This window comes from Protomyctophum bolini (assembly GCF_963924005.1).
Source record: "Protomyctophum bolini genome assembly, chromosome: 12".
Classification (NCBI taxonomy): domain Eukaryota; kingdom Metazoa; phylum Chordata; class Actinopteri; order Myctophiformes; family Myctophidae; genus Protomyctophum; species Protomyctophum bolini.
The window spans coordinates 14,710,910-14,727,234 of NC_137873.1; the positions used below are offsets into that span (position 1 = coordinate 14,710,910).

Genomic DNA, 16,325 nt, shown 5'->3' on the forward strand with positions numbered 1-16,325 from the left:
CCCCAAAAAGCTCAAAAAGCCCATGTTAAGCCTTCAGCACCAGTAAGCCAGGGTCCGCTAGAACCTGTAGCAGTCTATGTGTTAAAGAATGATGACATTTGGACTTGTTTTTGCCTTATACAGGATGGTCACATAATATGCTAATAACTGAAATTTCCCACAGGAGTTTAATTTCAAACTTTTAGTACATGTTATTAGACACCTTTAGAAACACATTGGTGAAGAAATTATTTAGTTCCCAGATTTCCATAAGATTCTCTTACTAAATGTGACACAAAGGAAAGAATAGCCGCTCACAACGCGTCGCATGTAGTGAAAGGGAAAGTGGTTAACAAGCTCATCTTACCTTGCTGACCATGTACTTTTAATCACATCTGACTGGATTTTAATGTGTCAAGTGAGTATGTGAGCACACATGCATTAGTTGAGGTTTCGTTCATCTTGTGCAGCACTTTGGTCAACGGTGGATATTTCTGAATGTGCCATCAATAACGTTTGATTTGACTTACCTTGCTGTCCAGGTACTCGGCCTTCTTGACCAGGAACTCAGCAATGGTGTCCAGCAAACGTGTCTCTCTCAGCCGGTGTCGGGCGACATACTTGGCTATGAGGGCCATGGTGTACGGAGTGATGCTGTCCACCTTCTTAGGAAGCTCCTCTGAACACACAACATGGTAATGACAAAGGATGAGGCATAAAGAACACTTGAGCATTTGAATCCTGAAAAGTAACAGTTTTGGACATATGAGGCTTCCAATCAGCAGACACAATATAATACATGTATATTTGACCTTCCAGGCTGTTAAAACTGACTTCCTCCAGCGATTCACTCTAATATCCCTCACTGCGGGCCGTAGAAAAGGGATCTTTTATATTTATTTTTTAAGATCCCAGAATTCAAAACAAAACAAAAGGAGCAAATCGCCTATAACTAATGTGATGAATCCTAACTTTAAAAGTCATCAGAAGCGTTAATATTGTAACCGCAAAGTAGCAGAGTTTTAGTAATTAGCCACTAACATCGACTTTCTGTTCAATCACCTCAGTCTGAGCCTCAATTCAGAGAAAAAAAGCTGCTATCATATTATAATGGAAGTGGACGGTGGGGAAAGATTGCATTGACGAACCACAGCGGAAGCCAACGGTGCATAGCGAGGGGAAGCCACTACTCGGTAGATATTAGCAAGACCAATCAATCAATCAATAGAAAATGTAATCACGTGATTAGATTTATCACGTGAATCACTTCAAAGGCAGCCAATGAGTTTATAAATCTCTCCTGCGTGTTCTGAATAGAATACAAATATAGATAAAATACTTTTGATGATACTACCCACCCGTCTGCTCTGGTAGAATAATAGACATGTTTACCTGCCAGGCTGTTGATAAATCTCTCCTGTCTGTTCTGGTAGAACAGGTGGGAGCTGAAGATGAGCTCCAGGCTCTTGTTGCTAGCCTCTCTGGCGCAGGCTGCCAACATCTCGTCCAACAGCACCATCTCCTGGTCTCGCACACCACTGACGCTGGCCAGAGTGTGTTTGACAAGACGAAGAATCTTTCTGAGGGGAGAACACAGAGCAGTGAGTTAACCTCTCTGTCCCCTAGTCACATTAACTAAAACTAGTTAGATCACCTCTCTGTCCACTGGTCACACTGTCCTAGTGTGAAGGTAAAAAAAAGCACTTGGTTCAACACTCAAAAAATACTCCAAAGCAGAAAAATCCTGAAATCAATCAAACTGTGTTTTTATTCACCACAGGAAATGGGTGTTCAAACAAACAGTCCAAAATGACATATTTACACCACACTGGCCAGGTTGGCTCTAGCCCCTTTTGGAACCCTCGTTTACCTATTCTGTATTTTGGACGGCGGTACCCTAGGGTCCCTTGAAAGTTAGTCCACTCTCCATAGGACGCAGCTGTACCACTTCTGGTCACGGACACATCCAGTGTCGAGATGTTTCAAAGACGCATAAAGTAGCAGTAGGAGACAAAGGAAACTTGTGCGAAGCGCCGTTAATTGGTGTTGCTGTAGTATTAAGGTCAGGCTCCTCTGAAAATTTCGCTTCCTCACTTCCCAATGTCCCGCCTCCCGTGCCGCGACTGGCTAGCTGCACGTCCTAGTTACTGCCTCTGATTGGCTGACCGCGTACATGCTGGATGTTTTAATCTTCTGTTATGGCCAAATCTTAGCTTTGGTTAATTTAAAAATAAGACTGTTTCCTCTTTAAAACCGTTTATATAATGTCTGAGCCCAGATACAGCAACGTGCAGCTAGCCAATCACGGTGCGGTAGGCGGGACATGGGGAAGTGAGGAAGAGAGAATTTCAGAGAAGCCAAAACTTCAAAAATAGATTAAAAATACTTAACGGAAACACCAATTAATGCTGCTTCGCACAAGTTTCCGCAGTCTCCTACAGTACTTTATGCATCTTTGAAACATCTCATCAACACTCAAGCGATGCTGGATGTGTCCATGACCAGACAATGAATGGTACAGCTGCGTCCTATGGAGAGTGGATTAACTTTCAAGGGATCCTAGGGCAGTGGTTCCCAAAGAGGGGTCCAGGGACCCCCAGGGGTCCTTGAAGGAGTTCCAGGGGGTCCCCAGCTAAATGATAGTTTGGAACCAAATGGACCCTTATGGGTCTGTAACTCAGTGTACAAATGGAACCAAATGGACGGGTCCATTTGGTTCGATTTGTACACACTTTACATTGATTTTTCAATATAAATTGGGGGTCCCAGAGATAAAAATGCCATTAAATGGGGGTCCGTAGACCAATACATGTCAAACTAAGGGTCCTTGACATTAAATGTGTTGAGAATAACTGCTAGAGCCGTAAAAATCTTCTCTTATGGGGGTCCGCAGACTAAATAGTGTCAATTTTGAGTGTTCACTTGACATGAAAAAAGTTTGGGAACCACTGCCCTAGGGTACCACCGTCCAAAATACAGAAAAGGTAAAGGTTGGCTCTAGGTATTCTCTGCTCCATGTGCAGCCCTACAATGAATGCTGGGCAGTGGCAGGTCCCTCGATTATAAAGGCTAGGAACCCTCCCACTGGACCAAACCAACCCTGAATTGATTCCGCAATTTAACCAGTTAATTCTCAATGTCCAGTGAAATTACAAAAGTATCCACATAATAATAAAATCAGAGTACTCTACACAGAACCTTCACACTAAACCAATGTTGGCATGTTCCCCACGCGTGAATTCCGTTTGTGTCCGAGCATAGGCATGGCTGAGGCATGGTAACGCCCCGCCTGCCTGTGATTGGTCTACTGACACTGCCCGTCTTGACTGTCCTCCGAGACGCGAGGTTACTCCGTGGTGAGATTGAGAAATAAATAATAGGCTACAAGAGAAGGACAGCTTGGCACGCGCAACGGAATGCAGCCTTGTAACTAACTTGTAAGTTTTATTTTTGTAGAAGAGGCAAACTAATATTGTTTACTATTACACTAAAATGGATAAAGATGAAGGGAAAATAGATATTTTTATAGTACAATATATTGTACATTATAATGTTTCAAGTTTACACAATCAACACAAACACACACAAATCAAATCATATTATGGTGTGCATGTTCAATCAATTATTCAAAAGCAAACGGCATAAACAATATTAGTTTGCCTCTTCTACAAAAATAAAACGTACAAGTTAGCGTTCCCTTGTATCATACCATACTGTACATACTATCGTTTTCCACCACGGAGTAACCTCGCATCAGACTATCCAGCAGGACAGTCCAGACAGGCAGTGTCGGTAGGCCAATCACAGGCAGGCGGGGCGTCACCATGCCTATGCTCGGACACAAACGGAATTCACGCGTTCCCCACACACCCACGGCTGGTAGTTGCTCCCTACAAGAGTCAACAATCAACATCAGCCTGCCTCCACCATATTGGAAACAAAAATGGCAGCCGCCATACGATACACATGCCACAGAGCCGGAGGAGGCCTCTACCCCCCCCCCCCCCCCCCCTACCTCCGGTCGCTGCCCGCACAGAATACAAAACTCTGATGCTGGCATTCAAAGCAACCAAAGGTATGGCTCCCCCATATCTTGCAAGTATGATCGAACCCTACAAACCCTCCCGCTCACTCAGATCAGCCAACGCAGGGAAGCTGGAAGTACCCTCACTAAAAACGCCGGGACAACGCTCCACACGTCCCAAACTCTTCTCCCTTCTGGCTCCAAAACTGTGGAATGCACTTCCCATTGCAGTCAGAACTGCAGCATCACTCCCAATCTTCCGCCGTAGTCTGAAAACCCACCTTTTCAGACTCCATCATGGCCCATAGCACTTACCCCACCCCCTTAGATAGCAATTCTGTAGACTTAGATAGCATTTGATACAGACTTATAGCATGTTATGTAGACAGCATAAGTGCATTGTATGTAGTCATAGCACGTCATAGTACATATGTGTAGCATAGTAGTATAGATGTATAGCTTATATGTATAGTTTCATTATAGATATTCCACTGTTACTTTCTTAGCTACGCATGTTTCATGATAAATGTCTTTATGTGATGTATTCCCATGCTTTTTGTTCTTGCTTAATGTAAGTCGCTCTGGATTAAGAGCGTCTGCTAAATGCCTAAATTGTAAATTGTAAATTGTACCTGTTAGCTAGCAGCTGTTCCGGATTCGGGGGAGGGGGTCCGTTGGCGCCCCCGCTGGCCGCCTCCTGCGTCTGCAGCGAGCGCCACTTGAGGCGGTAGTACGAGAGCAGGAGGAAGAGCGTCTGCGGGTGGCGCTCTCGCTCCAGGTTCTTCTCCAGGCCGGCCAAGCAGGCCTCGGTGAGCGGGTGCTGGCTGCCCGGGTGCAGCTTCATGCTGGAGCTGAACACCATGCTCATGTCCTTCTGGTTGAACTGACCCAGCCTGGACTGAGACTCCGCCTCCAGCACCTCCACCACCTGAGACTCACTGGGCAGACCTGAGAACAAACATCATCATACAATTTAAGCATTTAGCATATGCTCTTAATATACTACAAGCTAGTGGTTATCAACTAGCCTGGCTTGGCCATACTAATATCACACTGCGTAATACGCCATGGGAAAGAAAAATAGGCCATCTTTTTCCTACTCAGTCTGTCTTTCATAGGAGGGCTGTGGGCAGTTCAGAAACCCATCCACCAGTGACATCATCGATGGGGAGTCAAAGCTAATAGAAACTGGAGGCTTTCTATTCCTGAAAAGTTGCAATGCGATAATGGAAGCTAAAACATTGTGGTATTTTATCATGAACATTAATGAGGACCAATTATATGAAGATGAAAAGTGCTGAAGTGGTCCTTTAAGACCTAAAAGAAAAATCACACGTGTGTGAACTGAGTGGTGCAACTCCCCTCTTCTCTCTCTCTCTCTCTCTGTAATTAGCAGGCAACAGTGCAACACTATCTCTCTCTGTTTCTGGCACAACAGCACCACTTTTGCCCCTACTGGTACTCTAAACAGACATGGTCACATTAGGACATATAAATATAATAGGTTGGGACATGGGGACATTGCTGTTCCTTGGGAGTGAAAAAAAAGACTAGTACTGCATCAAAAGTAAAACATTCTGGAGGTCTGTGGTCCATTATGTTATTATGCTTCCATGTGGGTGTGGGGGGGGGGGGAATATGTGAATAATTGCTTTGAAAATACGGCCTGATAAGGTTGAGAACCACAATTAAGCTACCAAATCTGTCCACAAGAACAATGTCGGTGAGTGTGAACTAAGTGTGTGTGTGTGTGTGTGTGTGTGTGTGTGTGTGTGTGTGTGTGTGTGTGTGTGTGTGTGTAGTGCGGGCGCCTGGTAATGTTTGTTTAAAGTGCTGTAAACAAACACTAAATGTCTTGGCTGCCACATGATGTCATGTTTAGTGCTCGAAACAAACAAACAAAGGTCCATAGGGACATGGTCTTTAGGATTCTATTAAAACTAAAAGAAAACATAATAATGGACGGCATACATACAGAACTCACCCAGAGCCATTGGATACACACTGACAGAGGGACAAAGCCACAGACAGACACCATGTTTACAGACACTCACTCACCAAGGGCAGCCACGGCATACAGACAGTTGACGATGCTGAAGTTGTCGAACTTGGAGCAGTCGCTGACGATGGAGTCGCACAGCGTGTGGAAGTCTGGCTGGTCCAGGATCTGTCTTCCTACAGCGTCCTCCACGCTGCCGCCGCCGCTGCTGCCTTCCCCGACCACCGCCGATGTGTTCCCACTGCCTCCCAGCACCTTGTCCGGACTGGTTCCACTGCTGCCAGCCCCCACAGCACTGGGAACAATTAGTATACTTAATAACTAACAGCGTACTGGTCCCACTGCTACTGTAGTTAGTCAACAAAAGCTCTAGCTGGAGCCCTCATTCAATGTCATTTTGATTATGCACCTCTTGGTTCGCCAACATGTCACTAAAAACTAAGCTTCAGACCTCCTAAAACAAACTGTTCTGACTACTTCTCGGCCGTAAACCCATGGCCCACCTAGTTCTAACACATTTTGCTAGTTTGGGATGGCTCAGGGTAGAAGACAGGGTTATGTAAATATCACTGGTATTGGTATTTAAGATGGTCAAAGTGACAGTGCCCTCATACTTGTCAAACTACTTCTCCAAAGTGAATCACACCCTCAGCAACAACACTAGGGGAGCGACCATGATCATTTAATCTGGCAGTTAATGACGTAATTTAAGTGGCGTGCGTGTGTGCATGTGCACTTGTGCAGTGCTGGCCAGAGTAATCCCTCCAATGTAATCCCTCCATCTGGTCCTTGGTCTGCCCCGGGGTCTCCTCCCAATGGGACGTGTATTGAGGACCTCCCTCGGGAGACGCGGCTCGAGAGGCATCCTAGCCAGAAGCCTGAACCACCTAAGATGGCTCCTTTCCAGGCGAAGAAGCAGTGACTCCACTCAGAGTCTCTCTCGCGTGACTGAACTTTTTACCCTATCTCTAAGGTAGATGCCAGCCACCCGTAGGAGAAAACTCATTTTGTATTCGCCACCTTATTCTTTCGGTCATGGCCATAGGTGAGAGGAGGAACGAAGATTTCTCGGTAGACAGAGAGCTTTGCCTTCTGGCTCAGCTCTCACATCTGGGTACCTTGATGTAAAATTGGCAATTTTGTCCAACATCGTATACCAACCTTGGACCAGATCCCGGTGGCGCTCCAGGTGGTGGTGGCGTGCTCTGCAGCAGCTGGCCTATCTTCTGCAGGGCGATGGGGTAGTGGTTGTGAGAGATCTTGCCGGGGTTCTGGGTGAGCCAGCGCAGCACCTGATATGGTTTGATTAATTTAGACGTTATGTTTAAAGGAAACAATCACACCCGTGTGAACTGAGCGGTGCAGGCTGCTAAACAACACCACTGGCTGGCTGCAGTTATAGTTATAGTGCTCAGTGTGAATTGCCCTTTAGGCACACTCGGCCTCGACCTCTCGACTCGACCTCTCCACTCAATGGCACCGCTCAAAAACATAGAATACATCTCACAATATGTTTCACAAAAATATAAAGGATGACCATTATCACGATTCACAAGATCATCATCATGATTATTTCAAACTTTTGCCTTAAAGTGGAGTAGTGGACATAAATGGACCATTACAGGTCCATTTACATCCATTTGTACACCGTTATTGGCGCTTTAATCGTTTGAGAACCACCGATCTAGGAATAAATGAAAAATCCCATTAATAATTGTTAAAGTGCTGCTACCTACATCTTAATCTTAGTAAAATAATAATGTAATTTAACAGTACAGTAAAGGTGGTTGCACACTGGACGTGTTTTTCGGAAAACCAATGGCGAAACGACGCTAAACATCTGAAAAACGCGCTCTGTGTGCAGGGTAGAAAACAGTCGTGCAACATTGAAACATTCAAGATATTACTGTAGATTAAATCATCTTTATGCCAATCATCACAATGTCATAAACTGGCATAACGCTAGTATTTTAGGCAGTATCGGCAGCGTTTCTGATACAACTCTAATTAGAACATGACATGAGACACACATACTGTACCTCATCGGGCTGCCGCGAACGCTCGATCAGCCGTTTCATGGTGAAGAACGTGTCATAGCTCATCTTCTCATGGATGAAGTTCCACGTCTTTTTCTTCTGCTGCTGGCCGATGTTCAGCGGGCCACCAGCGGGGGCAGCGGTGTTGGTGCTGTAGTGGTGGTGGTGATGGTGGTGGTGGGGCGGGTGGTAGTGCGGGGGGTGGTGCGGGTGGTGTGGCGGGGGCGGCAGAGAGGAGAGGTGGGGGGGCTGGGGGGTGTAGTGGTGGTGATGCTGGTGGGGGGCGTGGCCGTGAAAGTGGGCGGATCTGCGAATGAAGAAGGTACAAGGACATCGTATTTGTCGCCACTTGTACAACAAGCAAAACACAATTTTGTGAGCTCCACAAACTCAAGGTTCTGTGGTACGACAACAAAGCCAATGAATGATAGCAATAAGAAAAATCCACATCCGCAAAGCATAAGACAGGGTTTCTTTTCCCAGATTGCGTTTTTGGTCAAAACAAGAGACCATAACTAAAGAACCGAAGATCGTGTTGGTTTACAATTTTTTATTTCCAGGTGGAAGAAAAAGACAATCATCCACCCGTCCAGACAGCCTTTGTTTACATCCTGGGCACATCCACACATCCCGTGGGTCAACATTAATACCTGTAAGGTCAGTCAAGTCAACATGACAAACATACCTTGTATGGTGGTGGGCTTCAGGCCTGCCCTGGTACACAGGGAAGGACGTTGGCGACAGGTGATGAGGCGACAGGTGATGATGGGTGGGGTGGTTCTCCAAAACGGACAGCCCTCCACCTCCGCCGGCCACGCCCAGCCTCCGCCCCAGCTTAGCCCCTCCTCCTCCTCTGTCTCCGCCTCCTCCTCCTACTGTGGTGCCGTAGAGACGAGGGGTGTACATGCTGCCGCTGGCCAAGAGGGGGCAGCGAGGAGCAACAGAGGGAAGCCGGAGGGAGAGGAGGAGAGGAGGGGAGGAGCGGGAGGGGGGGAGGAGGTGGAGGAGGGAGAGGAGAGGAGGCGGCGGGAGGAGGGGCCGGCTGGACCTCAGGCTCAGGAGGCGACAACCAAATGAGACAAACTGCATAGCACAATGCCTGGCCTACAACCAGGAAGTAACGTGGAACACCTAGAGAGAGAGAAAGAGAGACAGAGGACGGATAGAGACAGAAGAGACAATAGAGATGGAAACAGACAGGAAAGAGAGCAGGAGAGCGAGAAGGGAGTGAGACAGGAGAATTAAGGGTTAAAGGGGCAGTTAAAACAGGGACTACCTCTTCCCCAGGTGTTTCGCCCTGGGGAAGGACTTGAGGCAACGTGACATGGCCTTCGGAAGATAATGCGGGAACACACTTACACAAACACATGAGAATGAACTTTCCATCGAACTATCCCATGGACACACATGTCTCTACACACAGCCGCCTCCAACACACCCCCCCCCCCCCCCCCCCCCTCGGGAGACAAATAATAAAGAACCTTGAAACTTGACCGGCGAGGTTCTGAGGTTAGGTTTATGCATCATTTTTGTGAGGTTAGCGTTATAGCATTTTGTGAGGTTAGGTTTAGGCATAGCGTTTGTGAGGTTAAGGTTAGGTTTAGGCATATAACCACGCCCACCTGGGCAAAACACCAGGTAAAGAGGTAGTCCCATATTTTAAACAAAACCACAGATTCCACTGTACTATACGATATTGGCATATTACACTATATCTACACTATATAACGAAGGTGTAGTTACTGCACTTTGGCTTTGTAGCATCATTCCAATGCAAAGGACCATCCTAAAGTCTTTGCATGGGTACTACAATGCAGCTATTATTTTCCCAAACCCCTCCAGTTTTGTTTAGTTTTGTTTTCGATTTTGAGTCTGATGAAGAGCACAAGTTGGAAATATACACTAGGAATTCAGTGGATGCAAATAAAACCTGTCCGCACTCCGCAACGGAGCCCAACAGTGTGCAGGCATTTTGTTTTGTTTTGTTTTGTTTGTTCTTTTCTGCCATTTTTATTTATTTAATTTAACCTTTATTTAACCAGTAAAAACACATTGACGTCTCTTTTACAAGTGGGAACTGGCAAAGAGGCAGAAATTAAATTACACTTCAATACCACATCGTCAATGTTACATTTTGGACCAGCAAATACAACATCCATAATACACCTCAAAGTACCTATGAATACATACAACAAGTCACCAAAGTCCTACTTTTTAGTAGCAGGGCAAAATACACGATCTGAACCGACATAATAAATATATAGGCATGAACATTGGCTAGTACATATCCAAACATGTGCAAGTGTTGGACTGTACATCTAAGATGATCCTTTTGAAACTTCTCAAGGGAACTTTCAAAGCCCATTTTAGTCTGGACTGTAGATCGTTCCACGACCAAGGGCCAAAGAAGGCCAGACATTTTTTTCTTTTTTTTACCATTCCAAGCATTAGTTTTGCACAAAAAAACACTCCTTGTGCTAAAAACAGTGTCTGGAATGGATTCAGAATCATGAAAACCCCCTAGTTTGACACGTCACATGCTACTGAAAGCAGAATTAATTTTAGGTAATTTTGCCATTTTTGCGAGGTACTCAATTTGTTCAATAACCCTCCTAGATGACTAATCCATTGAGAAACGGACCTTTGCTCTCCGCGGAAACGGAACTGCCGTAAACGACCCAACAACTTTGTCATTTTATCGTCTACTCAGGCTTATACATGTGAACACCCCAGACAGTTTTTTTGCTCCATTCAGTATTTAGATATTTGATATTCATTTTAGCTGCCCCGCCCCCTTCCTATACAACTCCATTTTTACTATGATAGATTCATAGAAAACACCCGACCTTTTTTCTGTTGACTGATAATGTCCTAATACGTGAGGGGGCTGTGGATTTTTATTTACCGTTTATTTATTTTTTATAATTCTTTTTGATTTTGTGAGCCGTGCTCCCAAAATAATTATTAAAAATCACACCTGTGTGAAGTGAGGGGCACTAATATATTAAAGTCTAACTCATGTTGATTAGGTGATGTAATGGTGATGTAAACAAACAGTGCCAACACAAACATTAAACACCATTAACAATAAAGAGACAATATGACGTAATGAGGCACATTATGATGTAAATTTTCCCTTCATTGTGAAAACAAACATTGAACTAAAGACAAACATTAAACCTATGTATAGGAGGGGCTAGCGTACCTCAAAAATAACTGAAACCAGTAAATGAAAATCCACGGCCCCCTCACGTATCAGAAGGACAATATCAGTAAACAGAAAACGGGTGTTTTTGATGAATCTATCATGGTTAAAATGGAGTTTGATGTTATAATGGGTTTGTATAGGAAGTGGGCGGGGCAGCTAAAATTTATATCAAATATCTAAATATTGAATCAAGCAAGTTAAAAACTGTTTGGGGTGATTGCATAAGCCTGAGTAGACGATAAAATGACCAAAAGTTTTTTTGAAAGTGAAATATTTAAGTAAAAAAAAACTTTTCCACCACTTGCTGTAACTCCCATGGGTGACTGCATTTCCCTCATGGAATAAATAAAGGTCTGTCTGAGTGATTACAACCAGGAAACCACATCATGCAAGTCACATAATCGCAAAATCCCACACCATGTCTGGTCTTATATTATCCAAATATTACCCAGCACTACAAAACAGGTTGTAACTGGTATAAATGTAACTCACAACAGCCTACCATACTGTCGACATAATAATGTGGTGGTGTGTACTGTGTATAGCTTATCATAACGGACAGAGTTAATGGTTCCATTTCCCTGCATAGCTCAACAGATTGAGCAAGGCACGAGCTGCACCGACACTACTGTCATGCTTCCTTTTGACTGCTGGCTTGGCTTACACGCACGGACGCACACGCACACTATTAGCACCTCATTTCATTAACGATGGTAATAACAACGGGTGTGCTTGTTAATATTAAAACATTACCAACATCGGCGTCCTCTTCACCTCCGTGCTGACACACACACACACACACACACACACACACACACACACACACACACACACGGTCCATCTGTCTGAACACTCTCCTACATCATCAAACCCACTGCCTTCTCCATATTTGGCCTCATACTTTTACCTAGCCCCTCTCGGAACCCTCCATAAAGCTTTTATGAAATTTGGATGTCGCTTTATATAGGGTCCCTGTTCGTTACTTTACGAATGCGATTGTTGGAACGCGGACATAAACAAACTCTTTTTTTCTTGTAATGGCTTCTGAATGCGCGAACTATAAGTACCTATACATACCTCTGAGAATATCTCCTGTGTCGCGGAAGCCGTTAAGTATTTTTAATCCATATAAAACTGTCGCTTTGATTCTTCTTGTTTATTTACCGTTTATTGTACCGCCTCCCGATGTGCGGTTGGCTTGTGCCGGCTACGTCATAGCTATAGCGCCACTAGCTAGCCAGATAGGCGGTACAATGAGGTGTCAATAAACAAGGAAGGAAGAAGCGACATTTTTAATCAAACATAGATTAAATATACTTAACGGCTTCCGCGACACAGGAGATATTCTCAGAGGTATGTATAGGTACTTATAGTTCACACATTCAGAAGCCCGCACAGGAAAGAACGTCGTAAAACTGCGCAGATTCATTTCTCTGAACGTGTTTACATTATATTTATGTGTGCATACCTGGTGGCAGCCCGGCGGTGGTCCAGGACCCCATGGGGTAAAGTCTTAAAAATGTCAGAAACTTTACTACCATTGGGTTCTGCTTGTGGGGCTAACTTTTACCTAAGAAAGGCGACCTCCAGCAGCCTGGGAACTACATGCTTGTATATTTAAGTTATTTGTCATATCTGCCCTGTGCAATTGTTATAGCGAAGCCTAATATGTTCCAATGTTCAATGCCAAAAATGATTTGTTTAATCATCTGAGATTAATCGACAAATTAAATTTGAAATCATGACAGTCATAATGGTGGCTGCATAGTGCATTCCCCTCAGGTGTTTACAGAGACCTGTAAAGCGTTATTCATAGTCTGGTTTTTACGGTGGTGAGGTGACCACCGAACTACAACATGAAGTCACTGAGCCGCGGTGAAGAGCAAACCACCGCACTCTCCAGACTCCAGCCCTTCTTTGTTTTTACTCACGTTATTCCAGCTCCGGTCACCTCTCCACCAGAACGGTGGTCACCTCACCACCGAAAATCTCTCTAGACGAATACTAAAGGTCCACTTTGGAACCCCCAAATATGAACAATTAAAGGGGAACCGTTAAGGAATGGGACCAGAGAGAAGACTAAGAGTTAAGGAACCGCAATTGTTTAAATCCTAAAGGATCCCAATCCTACATATAATCACAATATATCCATTATGCCACACAGAGTGTGGTCCTAAAATGTCTATTATCTGACTATATACTGCCCAATGACAGACAAGATGGAATCAGATAAGATGGAAACATGCAAGTGCTTTCATGCATTTATCCTTTTAGCATCCTTTTGTATGGAGAACTGTACCTTTACAGACACAGTCAGTCAGTACTGACCATTCGTCCTACCATTCATGTGTATTTGAAAACGAGCATAACATCAACACAGCGGTTCTCAAAGTAGCCTAGTGTCCAGGGACCCCAGGGGGGGTCCTTGAAGGGGTTCCAGTCATGATAAATCAAAATGAAGCTCACAAACCCGTGGGTGAATTGTGAGCTTGTAGATCAGTTCGATTTGGACAAATGTTCTGCAATACGGGCAAAGTCCCTGGCAAAAAATAATTTTCAGATGGGGGTCCACCTCTGCTCTACTGTAATTCTGTGAGACAGTGATGGTCTCTCTCTCTCTCACACACACACACACACACACACAATGTTGGAAGCATTGAGTGCACTGGGTTCCAGACAGACAGCTAGCTGTGCATGCTACCAACTGACTCTGGGTCAGACTTAGGGTCCGTTTGTTCACGTTGTATCAAATATAAACCCATCAGTGTGTTGAACTTGTCACTGTGTATACAGGCCCGTCTGGGCTGCCTGTCGGTCTGTCTGCCTGCGAGCAGCTGTAGGCGTTGCCTCACTCACAACCTTTAGCATTAGCGGCTAACCAGGCTAACCTTCACACACTGACAGCTCAATCCACCCAGTCACTCCTAATCAACCAACCCGCTCGCAACAAATCGACCAGTAACCTATCGATCAATCGATAGGTAGCACGATCGATCATGTGAACGTGACAGAGAAAAACGGATGTATAGCTGTCAACCCCAGGTGTATAAAAGACAAATGTGTTTCCAAACTGTTAACAACACTGCCAGGGTAAGCACGCACAGCGGTCAGGACGGCTGACCAGTACATAGTGTGGTGACCAGTGTTCAGCGGTGTTGGTTTTACCTCATAGCTCGTTAACACGCGTTGATTAAATGTTTCACTGCTGGAGCTGAGCCCCGGCGGACGCCATGTTGGATCCTCCCGGCATGCATCAGTGCCTCTTCTTCCCCGCGTTGTTTTGCCTAACTCACTGCTCACTACCGCCACCTGCTCTAGTCCAGAGCATTTTTGGTGTAGAGCACATCAAAGCACATCAAAGGCTTCTACAAAAACCTAGGTGTTTGTAAAGATGATTTTAAAATGACAATGGTAACAACTGAGGAGGTACTTAAGAAACTGAGTGCCCTCCAACCCCACAAGGCCACTGGCCATGACAATATTCCCTCCAAATTTCTCAGAGACTCAGCCATTTCCATAGCTCCAGTCATCACCCACATAGTTAACCTCTCCATCAAACAAGGACAGGTCCCCAGAGATTTTAAACTGGCCAAAGTAACCCCCCTGTACAAAAAAGGGAGCAAATTAGAACCCGGCAACTACCGCCCTATTTCTATTCTAAGCTCCATCTCGAAAGTGATGGAAAAAATAGTCTATGAACAGGTTGAAAAGTATCTTGCCACTAATAAATTGTTGTACGAGTTCCAATCTGGTTTCAGAACATCCCACTCCACTGACACATGCCTTCTCTATTTGAGCGACCACATCAAACACGAGGTGGATGCTGGAAAATACTGCGGCATGGTCATGCTGGACCTCCAAAAGGCTTTTGACACCGTGAACCACTCCATACTGGTTAACAAGCTTAAAGCTATTGGTTTTGATAGCACATCAGTGAGCTGGATGCAATCCTACCTGGAGGGGAGAGAACAGATGGTGGAAGTGAACGGAACACTGTCCCCCCCCCTCCCAGTGAGCTGTGGCGTCCCACAAGGAAGCATACTAGGGCCTTTACTGTTCCTAATATATGTAAACGACATGACTTCAGCTTGTGACTGCAACTTGTTCCTGTTCGCAGACGACTCAGCACTGCTGGTCTCGGACAGGAACAAACTGCAGGTTGAAAAGACCCTCAGCTCTGAACTCGGTAGAATCTGCACCTGGCTCGCTGATAACAAACTATCCTTACACCTGGGAAAAACTGAATCCATTCTCTTCGGATCAAATAGTAATCTCAAAAAGGCAGATGGCTTCTTGGTTAGAGTTGGTGATGATATTATCACACGGAAGGATCAAATTACCTACCTAGGTTCCATCCTGGAGGCCAATCTTTCCGGTGATAAGATGGCCACCAACGTAATCAAAAAAGTCAATCAAAGAACAAGATTCCTCTACAGGATCTCCTCACTGGTCGACAAAAACACCTTGAAGACCTTAACAGGAGCCCTTGTACAAGGTTTCTTTGACTATGCATCCACCTCCTGGTACCACAGCACCTCAAAGGCCCTTAAAACAAGGCTCCAGACCTCCCAAAACAAACTGGTCAGGCTCCTACTTGGCCTCACCCCCCGAACCCACCTCACCCCTGCCCACTTTGACAGGCTGGGATGGCTTAGGGTCGACGACAGAGTACAGCATCTTGCAATGGGTCTGGTCCACAAGATTAGATACACCACCAAGATACCCATGTACCTGTCTAAATACTTCCTTAATGTAAACGAAGTCCACACCCACAACACCAGAGGGAGTGCAACAAACCATGTACAACCCAGATTCGGCACAAACAAGGGACTAAATTCTTTTCGCTCCTATGCGACCAAAATGTGGAACGCCCTACCAACAGTCATTAAGACATGTGAATCCCTTGGCTCCTTCAAAACTGCTCTCAAAGGGCACCTACGGATGGCTGCAATTCGAAACTGGCCTCTGTAAAAGCTGAATTTGTATCTGGATTGTACTATGTTTTTGTATGGACGTGGTGTTGGGTGCCTGCACATATGCACACATGGCATCAACGCATGGTGTTGTGTGCAGGCGCCC

The 16,325-nt window shown here is 45.1% G+C and overlaps 1 protein-coding gene across 2 annotated transcripts in view; it reads right to left on the reverse strand.

Annotated features, from left to right (window-relative positions):
* fastk (Fas-activated serine/threonine kinase) overlaps positions 1 to 14,492 on the reverse strand; it is a 29,150-nt gene extending 14,658 nt beyond the window's left edge. For both annotated transcript variants that reach the window (XM_080778530.1, XM_080778529.1), the window contains exons 1-8: positions 14,412 to 14,492; positions 8,724 to 9,169; positions 8,042 to 8,345; positions 7,164 to 7,294; positions 6,062 to 6,297; positions 4,636 to 4,951; positions 1,372 to 1,559; positions 510 to 658 (exon numbers count right to left, since the gene is read on the reverse strand). In XM_080778530.1, coding sequence (XP_080634656.1) covers positions 510 to 658; positions 1,372 to 1,559; positions 4,636 to 4,951; positions 6,062 to 6,297; positions 7,164 to 7,294; positions 8,042 to 8,345; positions 8,724 to 9,127 — 1,728 coding nt within the window. In that variant the 5' untranslated portion in view covers positions 9,128 to 9,169; positions 14,412 to 14,492. The remainder of the gene's footprint in view (positions 1 to 509; positions 659 to 1,371; positions 1,560 to 4,635; positions 4,952 to 6,061; positions 6,298 to 7,163; positions 7,295 to 8,041; positions 8,346 to 8,723; positions 9,170 to 14,411) is intronic.
* Positions 14,493 to 16,325: the final 1,833 nt, after the last annotated feature.